Source organism: Oncorhynchus kisutch, linkage group LG28 (assembly GCF_002021735.2).
Source record: "Oncorhynchus kisutch isolate 150728-3 linkage group LG28, Okis_V2, whole genome shotgun sequence".
In the NCBI taxonomy this organism is placed as follows: Eukaryota; Metazoa; Chordata; class Actinopteri; order Salmoniformes; family Salmonidae; genus Oncorhynchus; species Oncorhynchus kisutch.
This window is the reverse complement of record NC_034201.2, coordinates 15,945,770-15,964,814: the sequence shown is the minus strand read 5'-3', so window position 1 is coordinate 15,964,814 and position 19,045 is coordinate 15,945,770. Positions and strand designations below refer to the sequence as shown.

The following is a 19,045-nucleotide window of genomic DNA, read 5'->3' as shown; positions in this document are numbered from 1 at the left end:
CCACCTGTGGTTAATTCTATTGATTGGAAATTATTTGGAAAGGCACACACCTGTTTTTATGAGGTCCCGCAGTTGACAGTGCATGTCGGAGCAAAAACCAAGCCATGAGGTCGAAGGAATTGTCAGGGAAGTGCCCAAGAACCCGATGGTCACTCTGACAGAGTCCAAGAGTTCCTCTGTGGAGATGGGAGAACCTTCCAGAAGGACAACCATCTCCGCAGCACTCAACCAATCAGGTCTTTATGGTAGAATGGCCAGATGCAAGCCACTCCTCAGTAAAAGGCTCATGACTGCCAGCTTGGAGTTTGCCAAAAGGCACCTAAAGGACTCTCAGACCATGAGAAACAAGATTCTCCGGTCTGATGAAACCAAGATTGAACTCATTGGCCTGAATGCCAAGTGTCACATCTGGAGGAAACCTGGCACCATCCCGAAGGTGAAGCATGGTGGCGGCAGCATCATGCTGTGGGGATGTTTTTCAGCGGTAGGGACTGGGAGACGAGTCAGGATTGAGGGAAAGATTAACAGAGCAAAGTACAGAGAGATCCTTGATGAAAACCTGCTCTAGAGCGCTCAGAACCTCAGACTGGGAGCGAAGGTTCAGGACAACGACCCGAAACACACAGCCAAGACAACGCAGGAGTGGCTTCGGGAAAAGTCTCTGAATGTCCTTGAGTGGACCAGCCAGAGCCCGGACTTGAACCCAAACGATCTCTGGAGAGACCTGAAAATAGCTGTGCAGCGATGCTCTCCATCCAACCTGACAGCGCTTGAGATGATCTGCAGAGAAAGATGGGAGAAACTCCCCAAATACAGGTGTGCCAAGCTTGTAGCGTCATACCCAAGAAGACTCAAGGCTGTAATCGCTGCCAAAGGTACTTCAAAGTACTGAGTAAAGGGTCTGAATACTCATGTAAATGTGATATAAGTTTTAATTTTTATACATTTGCAAATAATTCTAAAAACCTGCTTTTGCTTTGTCATTAGGGGGTATTGTGTGTAGATTTGAGGGGAAAAAATATTGAATCCATTTTAGAATAAGGCTGGAATGTAACAGAATGTGGAAAAAGGTCAAGGGGCCTGCATACTTCCTGAATGCACTGTATATATCATATATATGTATAAAATAAACAAATTTGAAGGCAGTGTTCATTAACTCAGTTCGCAGAGGTTTTACGAGTCCTCCATTAAGGGCCACTCCATTATGTATAATAGTATAGTATCAACATTAATTGTTTAGGTCCTACAGCCCTCAAACCTGGAGTAAGAAACACTTAGAGCTAATGAGTATTAAGTACAATTGTAATAGAACAAAATGGCAGAATTTGTTTGGGGGGGGGGGGATTATGTGGAAGATGATAAAAGGGCAGTGTTTCATTTTGCATTGCTGTAGTATAGTTCTTCTGAGGAACTAGTGCTACTATTTTCCTTTGTCCACCACATACACCTCTGTTCCTCTCCCATTGCCTTCATTATAGCCACAGACGGTAGTCCAGTACCCCCTAAAGCCCAACACAGAAGCCGAGTCCAATATGTGAACAGTCTCTCGTTTGTCAACCCTCTCAGGTAAAAGTTGAAATGGCCATTCGGATTTGGTTCATGTGGGAAAGGGTGTTTTGGTTGGGATGAGGTCCTGTGTCAATCATTCAAGAGTGAGGTTCAGGTGAGATGCAGCATATCGGTCAGGACATCAATGAGGTTATCCAGCCCCCACAGGTACCCATCCTCTCGGTTGCCCTCTATCCAGGGGGTGCGGTGGTCCAGGGTGAGAGGCGGCGGCAGGGAGACAGTCCTCCCAAAATCAATCATCCATACTCCTGTCTTCCCTGTACTGTCATGCACAAATAGTAGGGAGCTGCCCACCACCTGTAGAGAGAAACAGATGTTAGTGTGCACCTCGCCATTCAGAGACCAGCATCAAGACATGCAAATCATGCATTATACCACGAAAGCAGTGGAAAATGGCTTACCTCGTGTGTTCTGAAGAAGATGGATGTCTCCAACACCAGTCGAAGATCCTTCATTCGTCTCAGATATCCCTTCTGAAAGAGAAGAAAAAGAGATCTATAATCCTGAGAGAGGAACACAAAAGGCAAAAGGGGGTAAGATTAAAGCTGGAATATATACTTGGTAAAACTGCCACATCCCATTTGCGATATTACAAAAAAATAAGTTACTCCAAACAACAAACACTTTTCCCCCCCGTTGACATCACTGCACATCATTATATGCGCAATAGAACAGAGAAGGTACTGCAAATATTTTTGACCACAATGCTGGATGCTCTGCTCTTCTGTTTAATTAACAGTGGCTCTGTTTCACCTTAAGCAAATTTCAGCTTTAAGAGAAACACTCACCAGAATGAGGGTGTTGCAACCCACAAAGTCCTGCAGTGCCTGCATCACCTCTTCTCTGCTCTTGGTCCTTTTAAAGTCTGTGTTGCACACACCATCAGCCTTCTACACAAGGATTTAACAATGGTTTAGACATGCGAGCACAAACGGGTAACTTTATATACACAAGTCTTTTGGCTACACATCCTCAGGGACATTTACATCTGAAAGGCACTTGCCCAACGGGGAAGTCCGGAGTATTTTTGGGATGCCGAAGATTATAGTCACAAGATGTGAAAATAGTTGTTCACATGCAAACAGTTTTACTGGCTTGCTAACATTGGACCTGCAACTTTTGCAGCGCATGAGATGCTTTTATTCATTTCAACGAAACCTGGAAGTGAGCAGGTCAGCTCCATAAAATCCTAAAATACCTGCTCTGCCCGAACATATAACTAAACTCTGGTTCCATTTTCAAGACGCTGGAGAGCAATAAGACAGTGACTCACGCTGGAGAGCAATAAGACAGTGACTCACGCTGGAGAGCAATAAGACAGTGACTCACGCTGGAGAGCAATAAGACAGTGACTCACGCTGGAGAGCAATAAGACAGTGACTCACGCTGGAGAGCAATAAGACAGTGACTCACGCTGGAGAGCCATAAGACAGTGACTCACGCTGGAGAGCCATAAGACAGTGACTCACGCTGGAGAGCCATAAGACAGTGACTCACGCTGGAGAGCCATAAGACAGTGACTCACGCTGGAGAGCCATAAGACAGTGACTCACGCTGGAGAGCCATAAGACAGTGACTCAAGCTGGAGAGCAATAAGACAGTGACTCACGCTGGAGAGCAATAACACAGTGGCTCACGCTGGAGAAGAATAACACAGTGACTCACGCTGGAGAACAATAACACAGTGACTCACGCTGGAGAACAATAACACAGTGACTCACGCTGGAGAACAATAACACAGTGACTCACGCTGGAGAACAATAACACAGTGACTCACGCTGGAGAAAAATAACACAGTGACTCACGCTGGAGAACAATAACACAGTGACTCACGCTGGAGAACAATAACACAGTGACTCACGCTGGAGAACAATAACACAGTGACTCACGCTGGAGAACAATAACACAGTGACTCACGCTGGAGAACAATAACACAGTGACTCACGCTGGAGAACAATAACACAGTGACTCACGCTGGAGAACAATAACACAGTGACTCACGCTGGAGAACAATAACACAGTGACTCACACTGGAGAACAATAACACAGTGACTCACACTGGAGAACAATAACACAGTGACTCACACTGGAGAACAATAACACAGTGACTCACACTGGAGAACAATAACACAGTGACTCACACTGGAGAACAATAACACAGTGACTCACACTGGAGAACAATAACACAGTGACTCACACTGGAGAACAATAACACAGTGACTCACACTGGAGAACAATAACACAGTGACTCACACTGGAGAACAATAACACAGTGACTCACACTGGAGAACAATAACACAGTGACTCACACTGGAGAACAATAACACAGTGACTCACACTGGAGAACAATAACACAGTGACTCACACTGGAGAACAATAACACAGTGACTCACACTGGAGAACAATAACACAGTGACTCACACTGGAGAACAATAACACAGTGACTCACACTGGAGAACAATAACACAGTGACTCACACTGGAGAACAATAACACAGTGACTCACACTGGAGAACAATAACACAGTGACTCACACTGGAGAACAATAACACAGTGACTCACACTGGAGAACAATAACACAGTGACTCACACTGGAGAACAATAACACAGTGACTCACACTGGAGAACAATAACACAGTGACTCACACTGGAGAACAATAACACAGTGACTCACACTGGAGAACAATAACACAGTGACTCACGGTGAACAAAAGTTACACTTCCAGTACAGCAGGTAAAACCTCTGTGATACACTCCCCTACATATTTATTTGCCAAGTGCAGCTGAAACGTTTAGGTCTATACTACAGCATTTTGGATGCTGTTTCAAATGTTTCATATGAGGCGACATTACAGATTGTCACTTTTTATTTGAGGGCATTTTCATATATGTTTTACCATTTAGGAATGAATGCATTTTGATTTGGTTGTGATTCAGATTATGTTGTGCCCAATAGAAATTAATGGTAAATAATGTATTGTAACACGTATTGGAGTTCATTTTATTGTAAATAAGAATATAAATAAGAATATAATATGTTTCTGAACACCAACACTAATGTGGATGCTACCATGATTACAGATAATCATGAATTAATCATGAATCATGAGTGAGAAAGACCAATAGCATTGTGGTAACGTACAGGGACTCAAGTCCTTTTGTTCTCCCGATCTGTAATATCTCACCATCAAATGCCGACCGCATTACCTCCAGAGATCATTTTCTTTGGTCATCATCACTGGCGTGTATATTCCCCCCCCCAAGCAGACACCACGACGGCTCTCAAGGAACTGCACTGGACTATGTGTCAACTGGATTAGACATTCGAGCCCAAACAGGTAACTTTATATACACCGGTCTTTAGGCTACACATCCTCAGGGAATCACATTTAGGTCTGGAAACTGCATATCCTGAGGCTGCATGTATTGCAGATGGGGACTTTAACAAAGGAAATCTGAGGAAAACGCTACCGAAATTTTGTCAACATTTTGTCAACAAAGGAAATCTGAGGAAAACGCTACCGAAATTTTGTCAACATTTTGTCAACATCCATATCCAACAAACCATATCACACCTATAAGCAGAAACTTCCATCAGGAAGCACCCGTGGTAAGGACTGTTTAACATTGGTCTGACCAATTGGAATCTATGCTTCAAGATTGTTTTGATCACGCGGACTGGAACATTTTCCCGGGTCGCCTCTGAGAATAGTTTCGACGTATACACTGGGTTCATCAGGAAGTGCATAGAGGATGTTGTTGCCACTGTGACGATTACAACTTATCCAAACCAACAACCCTGGACAGACGGCAGCATTCCATCTAGAGGCAAAACGACACGAGAAATGTGGCAGGAACTCCAGACAATCATGTATTATAAAGGGAAAGCCAGCCATCTCGGACACCGACGCCGCGCTCCCGGATAAGCTAAACACCTTTGCCTGCTTCGAGGAAAACATGGAGCCACCAACGCGGGCCCCCTCCACTAACAAGGATGGTGTGCTCTCGTTCTCCTTGCCCGACGTGAGTAAGTCATTTAAGCATTTTAACCCTCGCAAGACTGCCAGCCCAGACGGCATCTCAAGCCGCGTCCTCAGAGCATGTGCAGTCCAGCTGGCTGGAGTGTTTACAGACATATTCAAAATCTCCATATCCCATTCTGTAGTACCCACTTGCTTCAAGATGTCCACCATTGTTCAAGTACCAAAGAAGGTGAAGGTAACTGAACTAAATGACTATCGCCCCGTAGCACTCACTTCTATCATCAGGAAGTGCTTCAAGAGGCTAGTTAAGGATACCACCTCAACAGATCCACGGACGACACAATCGCCGTTGCACAGCACACTGCCCTATCCCACCTGGCCAATACAAATACCTATGTAATAATGCTGTTCATTGACTACAGCTCAACCTTCATCACCATAGTTCCCTCCAAACTCATCACTAAGCTCAGGGGCCTGGGTCTGAACCCATCCCTGTGGAACTGGGTCCTGGGCCTAGACTCACAGAAAACAACACTTTTTACGCAAAACAAATTAAGAAGCTTCTTAAGAAAAAGATAGGATGTTGTTGATGAATTGCACTTAAACTAAGATTTAATGATTTTCTTATGAACTTTTTAAATATTTTCTTAACCTTCTTAGCTAGCAATGGCAATCATTTTAGCATATTTGTACTGAGATTACTGTTCTAAAACATGTTCTTGGGTTTATAATAATCAATACTGAAACTTTCAGACAAAGTTTGTGGGTGAATTAAACAATTCAATTGCTTTCATGATCTTATTCTCTCACTGCCCTGAGTTTAAGGGTTTAGCTATATTGGAATAAAGAACAAATCCAATAACTTTATTTTCAAGATCCTAATTTCGTAACTTTATGCTTAAGGATAAACATAAGAAATAGTTCAAGAACATTTCCAATAACCTTTTTAAAGAATAGAAACTTTGCTTAACTTCTTTCATAAAACTATAGCTTAAGAAAAATGTGCAGTTAAGACGACATTTCTTCTTAAGAAGGTTTTGTGAATCTGGGCCCGGGACTTCCTGAGGAGCTGACCCCAAGTGGTGAAGGTAGGCACCCGTGAGAGCATAATGTCGGGCTGTATCACAGCCTGGTACAGCAATTGGAGCTCCCGAGTGGCACAGCGGTCTAAAGCACTGCATCTCAGTGCTTGAGGCGTCACTACAGACATCCTGGTTCGATTCCAGGCTGTATCACTACCGGCCATGATTGGGAGTCCCATAGGGCGGCGCAACATTGGCCCAGCGTAGGCCGTCATTGTAAATAAGAATTTGTTCCTAACTGTCTTGCCAAGTTAAATAAAAAATACAAATGGCACCGTCCTCAACCGCAGGGCTCTCCAGAGGGTGGTGCGGTCAGCCCAAAGCATCATCAAAGCACACTGCCTGCCCTCCAGGACATCTACAACACCCAGTGTCACATGAAGGCCAAGAAGATCATCAAAAGAGCTCAGCCACCAGAGCCACGGCCTGTTCACCCCACTATCATCTAGGAAGGAGGAGACTACATGTGCATCAAAGTTGGGATCAAGAGAATGATAAACAGCTTCTATCTCCAGGCGATTAAACTGTTAAACATTGACCACTAGCCAGGCCTACGCCCAGTACAGTACCCTGAACCTTAGTCACTGTTATTAGCCTGCTACCACCCTGTACTTTACCCTGCACCTTAGAGACGGCTATGCCCTATAGTCATTGAACACTGGTCACTTTAATAAATGTTTACATACCATTTTACCCACTTTATATGTATATACTGTATTCTAGTCATGGCTCACTAAAAACTACTGCAAACCTTTTATATAAATATACTGTCCATATTATCTCTATAGTGCCTTCAGAAAGTATTCCTACCCCTAGAATTAATCCATATTTAGCTGTGTTAGAAAGAAATCTATATGAATCCGTTTTGAATTCCTTCTCACCCATCTATGCATACATAACACCCCATAATGACAAAGTGAAAATATGTTTAGACATTTTTGCAAATTTAATGATCAAATACAGAAATATCTCCTTTACATTAGTATTCACACCCCTGAGTCAATACATGTTAGAATCACCTTTGGCAGGGTTTACAGCCGTGGCTCTTTCTGGGGAAGTCTCTAAGAGCTTTGCTCACCTAGATTATGCAATATTTGCACATGATTCTTTTAAAATTCATGTCATGTTATTTGTTGATCATTGCTAGACAGCCATTTTCATGTCTTGACAGATTTTCCAAGATGATTTAAGTCAAAACTGTAACTTGGCCACTCAGGAACATTCAATGTCATCTTGGTAAGCAACACGTGGCCTTGTGTTTTAGGTTATTGTCCTGCTGAAAGGTAAATTCATCTCGCAGTGGCTGGTGGAAAGCAGACTGAACCAAGTTTTCCTCTAGGATTTTGCCTGTGCTTAGCTCTATTCAGTTTATTTTTATCCTAAAAGGATCATTTCCTTACCACATTTTTTGCAGTTTTTACTTTTGGTATATTTGTATTCTGTACAGGCATCCTTCTTGTCAGTCATTTAGGTTAATACTGTGGAGTAACTAAAATGTTGTTAATCCATCCTAAGTTCTCCCATCACAGCTATTAAACTGTTTTAAAGTCAAATAAAATCAAGCTTTATTTACACAGCACATTTCAGACATGGACAAGACAAGACAAGACAATTGGTGGCTGACTAAATACCCCCCCCCAATGGTCCAACGGTCAAGAAAAGCACTTTCATATTATTCTAATTATTTAGTGATCAAGTGAGAAAAATGAGCCCGTCTGGCATTTCTAATTTTCCTGTTATATATGCCAAGTTGCTGTAACAGACCTGCAACTTTTGCCTTTCTCCACTTCATCTCTGCCTTTCTGCAATTGCTCTTCAATGTATTAGTTTCCTCACTCATCCAAGGGCCTCTCCGTTTTGGATATGGCATCAATGGTTGCCCTTAATTTGCTATTAAAGTTCAACTAAATCATCACAAGAGGAAGGCAGAATAGGTGATGGAGTATTGCTCATACACTCAAAATCTGTCACCATTGGCCTCATGGTGAAATCCCTGAGCAGTTTCCTTTCTGTCTGGGAACCGTGTTAGGAAGGACGCCTGTATATTTGTAGTGACTGGGTATATTGATGCACCATCCAAAGTGTAATTAATAAATTCACAATTGCTCAAAAGGATATTCAGATGTCTGCTTTTTTATTTTACCCATCTACCAATATGTTCCCTTCTTTGCGAGGCATTGGAAAATCTTACTGGTCTTTGTGGTTGAAACGGTGTTTGAAATTCACTGCTCGACTGAGGGAACTTACAGATATGTTTGGGGTACAGAGATGAGGGAGTCATTCAAAAAAATCATGTTAAACAGTAATATTGCACAGAGTGAGTCCACGCAACTTATGTTATTTGTTAAGCACATTTGTTCTCCATAACATATTTAGACTTGCCCTAACAAAGGGGTTGAATACTTGATATTCCAGCTTTTAATTTTTATTCATTTCTAAAAACAATCCCACTTTGACAACATGGGGTATTGCGTGTAGGCCAGTGACAACAAAATGTGGAAAGTATTCAGACCCTTTCTGTTTTTCCACATTTTGATATGTTGCAGCCTTATTCGAAATGATTACATAATTGTTTCCCTCTTCAACCATACAATACCCCACAACGACAAAGCAAAAACAGGGTTTTAGAAATGTGTGCAAATGTTTTACAAATAAAAAACACATACCTTATTTACATAAGTATTCAGACCTGTTGCTATCAGACTCAAAATTGAGCTCAGGTGCATCCTGTTTCCATTTTTCATCCTTTACAACTTGGAGTCCACCTGTGGTGGACTGTTTGGACATGATTTGGAAAGGCACACACACCTGTCTATATAAGGTCCCAAAGTTGACAGTGCATGTCAGAGCAGAAACCAAAACATGAGGTTGAAGGAATTGTCCGTAGAGCACCGAGACAGGATTGTGTCGAGGCACAGATCTGGGGAAGGGTACCAAAAAATGTCTGCAGCATCTCTGTACCCCACACATACATTAATTGTATCTGTAATGTCCCTCAATCGAGCAGTGAAATTCTAACACAGATTCAACCACAAAGACCATGGAGGTTTTCCAATCCTTCGCAAAGGACACCCAAGGGTAAAAATAAAAAAGCAGATAACTTCACCATGCTCAAAGGGATATTTAGTTATTAATTACACTCTGTATAGTGTATAAATACACCTAGTCACTATAAAGATACAGGCGTCCTTCCTAAGTCAGTTGCCCGAGAGGAAGGAAACCACTCAGGGATTTCACCACAAATCCAATGGTGAATTTAAAACAGTTAGAGTTTAAAGGCTGTGATAGGAGAAAACAGAGGATAGAGCAACAGAATACTCCACAATACTAACCTAAACGACAGAGTTAAAAGGAAGCTTGTACAGAATAATAAAATATTCCAAAACATGCATCCTGTTTGCAATAAAGGCACTGAAATAAACATTATGTCCTGAATACAAAAGCATTATGTTTGAGGAATATCCAACACCACTGAGTACCACTTCATATTTTCCTACATGGTTGGTGGCTGCATCGTGTTATGGGTATGATCATCATCAGCAAGGACTAGGGTGTTTTTTAGGATAAAAAGAAACGGATTAGAGCTAAGCACAGGAAAAGTCCTAGAGGAAAGCCTGGTTCAGTCTGAAGATATATTCACCTTTCAGCAGGACAAGAACCTAAAACACAAAGCCAAATATACACTGGAGTTGCTTACCAAGACGACATTGAATGTTTGCGTGGCCTAGATACAGTTGACTTAAATCTGCTTGAAAATCTATGGCAAAACTTGAAAATGGCTGTCTAGCAATGATCAACAACCAACTTCACAGATCTGGAAGAATTATTTTAAAGGATAAATGGGCTAATATTGTACAGTCCAGGTCTAAGCAAAGTGCTTAGAGATTTGCCCAGAAAGACTCACAGCTGTAACCACTGCCAAAGGTGATTCTAACTCAGGCAGTGTCAATACTTATGTAAATTAAATATTTCTGTATTTGATTTATCAAATTTGAAAAAACATATTTTCACTTTTGTCATTATGGAGTATTGTGTGTAGATGGGTGCTACTTTATTTTATTTGAATAAATTTTGAATTCAGGCTGTAACAACAAAATGTGCTATAAGTCAAGGGGTATTTATACTTTGACGGCACTGTAGAGATAGTATATGAATAGTAAAGGTGTGTACAGGAGGAGTTCTATAGGATGAGCCATGACTAGAATACAGTATATACATATGAAGTGGGTAAAAATGTAAACATTATTAAAAGTGACCAGTGTTCAATGACTATATAAATAGGGAAAAGCAGTCTAAGGCGCAGGGTTGAGTACCGGGAGGTAACTGGCTAGTAACAGCGAATAAGGTTCAGGACAGTGTACTGTGTACTGCTCAACTTGTTGCAGTTGAGTAGTCAGCCGAGGCTACTGCTCAAATGTTGCTGTAATAGGCCTACATGTTTCTCCTTCGTAATGGTGTTTTGTTATAGGTTTGTTCTTTTGGTTATTCATTGTTAAGCTTTAGAAACCTAGGACTGTGGCATGTCTGTGCACTTTCACTCCACGGCGAGTGAAAGCCACATTGAATTCAGGCTGTAATTACATAAAGTAGATGACAACTCCTTAATACTCGCTTGTGCCCTGTTCACTGTCATTTAGAAGTAATTTATACTAGAATGTGTCCTTTAGTAGTAATTTATACTAGCGTGTGTCCTTTAGTAGTAATTTATACTAGCGTGTGAATCCTTTATTCACACGGAAATGAAACTTAGCAATGACATTTAGCTGGTAGAAGATTCGGTCAGTGTCATTAGTAATGATATGAACGGCACACTAGCTGGCTCATGTGTGTGGGTTTGGGAGGAGGGGCATGTGTGGCAACGCGCTGCCATTTGGCACAGACAGTTGGAATTGTGTCCTTGTGTTTGACACGTGACTTAAACAATGGGGATTTTTTTTTTACACCTGGGCAACCTGAGAGCAGGCTCAACTTGCTCAGTTCACTTGCCCCAGACTGTTTGTGTTTGTGTGTCTGTGTTTGTGTGTCTGTGCGTGTGTGTCTGTGCCTTGAGTCCCTCGATGCGGAAGCCCAGAGTGGTGGTGGAGCTTAGGGTCTCTCTCCACTGCATGTATCTGGTCTTGAGTACTGCCTGTAGTGCTCGCTCCTCTGTAGTGGGGGCCTCTGGGTCCACGTCCACCATCTTCTCATACATGTCCTGGCGAGGCTGGGGCCGCTCCCGAGCCTTCGCCAGCTCCTCTTCCAAGTATGTCCTAACAGAGCAGACAGCTTAATATCACATACATACTCAACACAAGCAGGGATGTACTGGAGGGTAAACGCATGTAATCACCATTTCCGCACCTTTTTTAATTTTTAATTTGTGAATGTGTTCACTAACCTTTTTATTCTGTTAATTATAGTTTACCCACTTATTATTATTATTGCGTTCCCAGCGTTGATCAAATCTCAGAACGCTAATATTCTAACCACGCCTGCCTCTGCGAAAGAGTGAAATCATAATTCAGGTATGCTCGTTATGGTCTCCTGCTCCCCCGGGATGTGCCTTGTCAGCAGCGCATTTCATTTACCACTCTGCCCAACGGCAAACTCTGCCCAAGGTACAAGCCGAGATGTGAAACAAACTACCTCTGCCCAGACCAACGCTGGCAAGTGGCAAAGAGATGCTGCTGACAATGGTCTTGCGAAATGCCAGACATAAGGATTTTTCTTTTATACATTAGATTTTTTCCTCCCCAATTGGTAGTTACAGTCTTGTCCGTACGGAAGTTGCAGCGATGGGACTCGGGAGAGGCGAAGGTCGAGAGGCATGCGTCCCCAGAAACACAACGCTGCCACGTCGCACTGCTTCTTCACACACTGCTCGCTAAACCTGGAAGCCAGCCGCACCAATGTTTTGGAGGAAACACCGTACACCTTGCGACTGGGTCAGCGTGCATGCGCCCGACCCGCCACAGGAGTCGCCAGAAAGCGATGTGACAAGGACATCCCAAACAGACAAACCCTCCCCTAACCCGGACAGCACTGGCCCAATTGTGTGCCATCTCCTGGTTACGAATCCGGGTCTGTAGTGACGCCTCAAGCACGTTAAGCCTCCCGAGTAGCGCAGCGGTCGAAGGTGATTTTTTTAATGCTTGACTCATGCCGTGTCAACAGACATCCAACAAACAAACAAAAAACCTGACTTCAGGGAATTGGTGTACAATTGGTAAATAGTTGCTGATATTTCAGTCAGACAGCTAGCTAACGGTGCCCTGGCTACTGTTAGCCAGATAGCTCACTGTACAACTAGCTGGCTAGAAGGATGAAGTTACAAGTTAACGTTAAACGGAGCCTGACCTCAGCAGGAGCAGTTGACAGAAATTAAGCTAGCTATAATCTTTTTTTTAAAAAGGCTACTATAAATTCTCACAAAATAACTTTTCTTTACAGAGTAGTGAGAAAGCCAATGGCAGGCTGCGCTGCAATGCAGGAGGCAAAGGAGATACACAGAGAGAGGAAGCAAGCAGAGGGAGGTTATTGCAGTGGTTCCCAAACTTGGGGTCAGGGACCCATGTGGGTCCCCTGAGAGACTCTGTAATGTTATCAAACACATGAATAACTTGTTTCTCTTTAAATGGGTTTAGTGGTCTACATTTTATAGTCAACTAAGGGCCTATACACTGGTGCACTTTACAATACAGGAATTGAGTTGCAGTGCAGCTCACATGAGACACTAAGAAAATGAATTAAAAGAAAACATCTCCAAATCCTATGTTTCTGGACTTTTCTAGTGTCCAGTTGAAATGAACTCATTTGGGAGGGTGACCTGATGTGCATTTTGTGTCATTTTTAACTACCAAAAATTACATTAGGCCTTCCCTATAGACCTGCATGAAAATGCAATCAAACAATAGTTCTAAAAATATGATATGTTTTGGTTTATACGGTGCATTCGGAAAGTATTTAGACACCTTGACTTTTTCCACATTTTGTTACATTACAGCCTTATTATAAAATTGATTAAATTGTGTGTCCCCCCCCCCCCTCAGTCAATCTACACACAATACCCAATAACAAAGCAAAAAACTGGTTTAGACAAATTAAAAATATATAAATCACATTTACATTAGTATTCAGACCCTTTACTCAGTACTTTGTTGAAGCATCTTCGGCAGAGATTACAGCCTCGAGTCTTCTTGGGTATGACGCTAGAATCTTGGCACACCTGTATTTGGGGAGTTTCTCCCATTCTTCTCTGCAGATCCTCTCAAGCTCTGTCAGGTTGGATGGGGAGCGTCACTGTACAGCTACTTTCATGTCTCTCCAGAGATGTTCGATTGGGTTCTATTCCGGGCTCTGGCTGGGCCACTTAAGTACATTCAGAGACTTGTCCCGAAGCCACTCCTGCATTGTCTTGGCTGTGTGCTTAGGGTCGTTGTCCTGTTGGAAGGTTAACCTTCACCCCAGTCTGAGGTCCTGAGCCCTCTAGAACAGGTTTTCATTAAGGATCTCTCTGTACTTTCATTTTTCCCATTCAGGCCAAAGAGCTCAATTTTGATTTAATCAAAACAAATCATCTGGTTTCTCAGTCCTTCAGGCAAACTCCAAGCGGGCAATCCTGTGCCTTTTACTGAAGAGTGGCTTGTCTGGCCACTCTATCATAAGGCCTGATTGGTGGAGTGTTGCAGAGATGGTTGTCCTTCTGGAAGGTTCTCCATCTCCACAGAGGAGTTCTGTCAGAGTGACCATTGGGTACTTGGTCACCTGGCTGATCAAGGACCTTCTCTGTTCCAAACTTCCTTCATTTAAGAATGGAGGCCACTGTGTTCCTGGTGACCTTAAATGCTGCAGAATTTTTTTGGTACTTTTCTCCAGATTTGTGCCGACACAATCCTGTCTCTGAGCTCTATGGACAATTCCTTCAACCTCATGGCTCGGTTTTTGCTCTGACATGCACTATCAACTGTGGGACCTGTGTGTGTGTGTCTTTCCTAATCATGTCCAATCAACTGAATTTACCACAGGTGGACTCCAATCAAGTTGAGAAACATCTCAAGGATGATCAACGGAAACAGGATGCACCGGAGCTCAATTTTGAGTCTCATAGCAACGGGTCTGAAAACTTACATAAATAAGTTATGTTTTTTTGGGCAAATATTTCCAGCCCCCAGTGTCTCTAAATCACACTCACTCACCGGGTGCCCATCTTGCAATCCATGATGGCAGGGGAGTTGAAGTGTGTGAGCAGGTCGTCCATCATGTTGTAGTCCTGCTCGGCACGCTGCACCACTCCATGGTAGCCTGGCACAAAGGGTCTCAGAGAGTCCTCCATTAGCCTCTGCAGGCACTTTTGCTCTCCCTCAGTGTAGCGCTTCAGCAGCATCCCATAGTCCCCTGCATGGAAACTCCCTGGACCACCAGCCACAAGAGGGGGCAAGGGGGGGGTAGGGAGGCATGTTATACTCTCATAACACATTGGTACTACACAGCCATCTCCTATTAGCAGTAAGCCAGCAAGAAAGACTAACTTAACTACACAGAAAGGCAGAAGTCAGCTCCCGAGTGGCGCAGCAATCTAAGGCACTGCATCTCAGTGCTAGAGGCGTCTCTAAAGAGCCTGGTTCGATCCCGGACTGTATCACAACCTGCCGTGATCCAGAGTCCCATAGAGCGGCGCACAACTGGCCCAGCGTCATCCGGGTTAGGGGAGGGTTTGGCCTGGGTAGGCCGTCATTGTAAAATAAGAATTTGTTCTTAACTGACTTGCCTAGTTAAATAATGGTTAAAAAAAGTTGATCAATTAAAGAAAGTCAGACAGAAAGAACCAACCTGCATGTCCAACTACTTGCACCCAGGGCTGTGGCTTCTTGGGGGGCACTGAGAGGGGAGACGAGGTCCCTGTGCTTCTGGGTTTCTTCCATGTGACACACTGCATGGGGAGAGCAATCAATCGTGCAATTACACCTCATTCCTTAGTGTACAGTACAACACCTCCAGCTTACATTCACTCCTGTCTGTCCTGCTCCCCTGTGACTTTACTGAGAGACACTGTCATGAGAGCGACAACCTCAAACTCCATCACACAACTTTGACCTATGGCCGAGTGTCTCTATGGAAACAACCATTGGCCACCAGACTGAGCCAAGACATGTAAGAGGGGTTGGGCTGGGATCTTGTGTAACATCTGCACACATTCAATCATTTACAGGCTGCTGGACTTGTTTTGTTGAAAGCTGTGATGAACTTGAGAAAATTCTGGACCACAACACACGTTAAAGTAGCCCAGTGAGTATGTGCAGAGTCATTCACAGATAGACAAACAGGACAGACCGGCCAACGCTCTTTCTGTCTGAATGTTCTGAGAGCGTCACTTTTTCCTCCATGGCCGTTGATAAGTGATAATTGACGCTTCCGCGTTGTGCTGTTTATTTCTCATGGTTTTCATGAGAATCCAAGTCTGTTGGCACCACAACAGACTTGGATTAACAGTATCCTAAACACTAATCAATAAAAGCCATCTGTTAAATTTGCTGTTATTTTTTGCTTCTTTACAGCAGGTCACTTCATAGGGAATTGTCAGCAGCACTCTGGCATTGTTTACATCAAGGTTTTCATTTTTTTATTACATTTGTTTAAATAAAAAAGGTGCTAACATGTCTCTTTTATTGAGTTTCTATTCTTCTGCTCTAAGTCTCTGTAGTTTGACAATACTCTAAACGTGTCCCCTATGTACAGATGGGGATCTGTGGAAATACTTGCCCAACCTGTTCTCTATGTATGCAGTGGCCTGCAGCTACACCTGAAACTAAACATTACAAAACCCCCTGGCAAGGAGAGGCCACACCTCAAGTTGAGTTGAACAAACCTTATTGTACTTCAAACCTTAGTTGCCTAGACTACATGTTTACCATATAAATACAATTTCAAATAATGCCTGTCCCATCTTTGTCCAGTTTCTAATATTATCCATATAGTCTAATACTCTAATGCCCTAAAAGGCCTACTAGCATGACAAAACCAAAGATGTGTTATAACAAGACAGACCACAGCCTGTCATTACCAATAGGAACAAATTAGTCAGTGGGCAGAACAAGCAAGTTGGAAGGCAGAGCCGAGCGCGAGCTAGCAAGAGCCTATTGGCGCCTACTCTGAAGTGAACAGTAACGCAATTCGCCCTTGCGCTTCTTCTAAACAAAGCAATTTTACATTTTTGGGGCAATGGGTAAAATATACAAACTTACTGTTCTTAACAGATTATAGCTTGGGGAACAGAAAACTGAGATCAAATGTTTCATCAATGAGATAAAAAGAATAATGTCAGCCAAAATCCAGCTCACGCCATCTTCTCCCACTGCCGCCACTGGGCTTCCTCTCATCACTATATTTAGTAGTGAGTGGAAACGCCAATCGGATGCTTCACACTTATACATCCAGTGAAATATCTGACTCATTGCTCTTTTTTTAAAACCCTTTTTGGTATCACGAAATTCGTGAGAAATTGGTAGTTACAGATTTGTCCCATCGCTGCAACTCCTGTACAGCCTTCGGGAGAGGCAAAGGTCCGAGAGCCATGCATCCCCTAAAACGCTACACTGCTTCTTGACACTGCTCGCTTAACCCGGAAGCCAGCCGCACCAATGTGTCGGAGGAAACACTGTACAACTGGCGACCACAGTCAGCATGCATGCGCCCGGCCCACCACAAGGAGTCGCTAGATGGGACAAGGACATCTCGGCCAGCCAAACCCTAACCTAGACGATGCTGGGTCAATTGTGCGCCGCCTCATGGGTCTCTGGTCGCGGCAGGCTGCGACACAGCCTGGGGTCGAACCCAGGTCTGTAGTGACACCTCAGAACGCTGCTCCACTCGGGAGGCCCGTGGCTCCTTGTTCTGTGATAAACCTATCCTATCCCCAGCTCAGCCTATACAGTCTCAGGCTTTGTGTATAGAGGGATGAGGAGAGGGGTAGGGAGAGTGGGCACCTAGGATACAAGTGTTTACAGTTTCTGTGTCAATGTTTACAGATCCACCCAGCACTAGTGCTTCCACAGCAGTAAAAATTTAAATTTAAAAAAGCATAAGATTTACAGACATCATGACAGATGGAAATTTACTGGGACTGCAGAAGTCACACTTTGCCCTCATTTCCATCAGTTCAGACTAAACTAAGCAGAACTGTTGAACCAAAACCAGTTATAATTATACAATCAAAGATGTTTTGGTATGATATATTCTAATGACACATGCATCTTCCTGAGCAGAACGTTACATAGACTCATGCCGATTGGTCCAATCATATGGCAGCTGATAGAGCATTATAATCATTATCATGACCACCAACACTCACCCGAGGGACCTCATCAGGACAGCCGCGGTCGTCCTCATTTTCTTCAAAAGACGAGGCTGGTGACAACACAGACGATGAGGCGTTTGACAGTTTTCTGAGGAGAAGAGACGCGGGGGAGCCCCCGAACCCACTGTCCGAGCAAATCGACTCCTCGTCGGGATGAGATCCAACGGAGAGCCCGCTAATCCTCATGGCCTCCAATTCAATTCGGCTCGAGTCACACGTGACCACCAGTTGTGGAACATTTTCGTGTACGGTTTCGCAATGTGAGGGGAAATCAGCATGTTTTGTGGAGTCTGTCTTCCCGTTCGCCGACCACACTGGCTCCTCCGAAGCGTTTGCGCAACTGTGGTTCATATCCCCCTTGCTCCTCGGGCTCGAGCTGTGGTCACTGGGGTTTTAGTCATCCTCATCAGATATTTTGTGGTGAATGAGTGCAGCCTCACCTGATTTAGCTGCTGCCGATGTTAGTTAGCTAGTCCAAACGATAATAGGGAGCCACGCCCACGGTACGTTTCATCTCGGATTGAAGCAATAATTGAACGGAGAATACACTGGTTGATCTCCGCAACTTCATGCACCTTTTTAACCGTTCAAACCAGTTTAACCACCAACGTAACCAATAGCTAGTTACATTACCTTTTGCACGTGCGATAATGCAGATATGCCAGTCTCCGAGAAGTTATAATTTCTAACGCCATTCACCAAACCACGACCAAATATTTAACCAGGTGCTTGAAATAATACTTCGTCACCACATGGGGGGGCTAGAATTGCATTAGCTATATTGTTAACCCCACCCATAAACGACAATGATTTGTTGTCCGTTAATCAATATGTATATGTCAATCGTCGTGGAGTAGCCGTAGCAAAGACAGTACAGTATGAAGATGGGCAGAAACTGCTTTTCCAATAGAAATCCCTGATCACGCCATGGCAACGTTGGCTAGCTAAACTCATGGGCAGAAAGAAGGTCATGGGGTATAACGATCGTCTTGCGCCGAACTGCGCATGTGCACGCCGTCAAATCAAAGGCCTTCGATAGTTGTTTTGGACGAAAATTAACGTGTCAATTTGTCACTTTCA

General features: G+C 43.5%; 1 protein-coding gene across 2 annotated transcripts; it reads right to left on the bottom strand.

Annotated features, from left to right (window-relative positions):
- Positions 1-914: 914 nt before the first annotated feature.
- On the bottom strand, positions 915-18,955 carry LOC109872956 (inositol-trisphosphate 3-kinase C-like). 2 transcript variants are annotated; one of them, XM_020464390.2, is made up of 7 exons: positions 17,960-18,943; positions 15,442-15,541; positions 14,808-15,021; positions 11,678-11,882; positions 2,358-2,459; positions 1,971-2,042; positions 915-1,866 (listed from the first exon to the last, which is right to left on the bottom strand). In XM_020464390.2, the coding sequence occupies exons 1-7, from the start codon at positions 18,314-18,316 to the stop codon at positions 1,660-1,662; spliced, it is 1,257 nt and encodes a 418-aa protein (XP_020319979.1). In that variant the 5' UTR covers positions 18,317-18,943; the 3' UTR covers positions 915-1,659. The 2 variants fall into 2 exon arrangements, with proteins under 2 accessions (XP_020319979.1, XP_031663781.1); XM_031807921.1 differs by having other exon boundaries at positions 921-1,866; positions 1,971-2,072; positions 17,960-18,955.
- Positions 18,956-19,045: the final 90 nt, after the last annotated feature.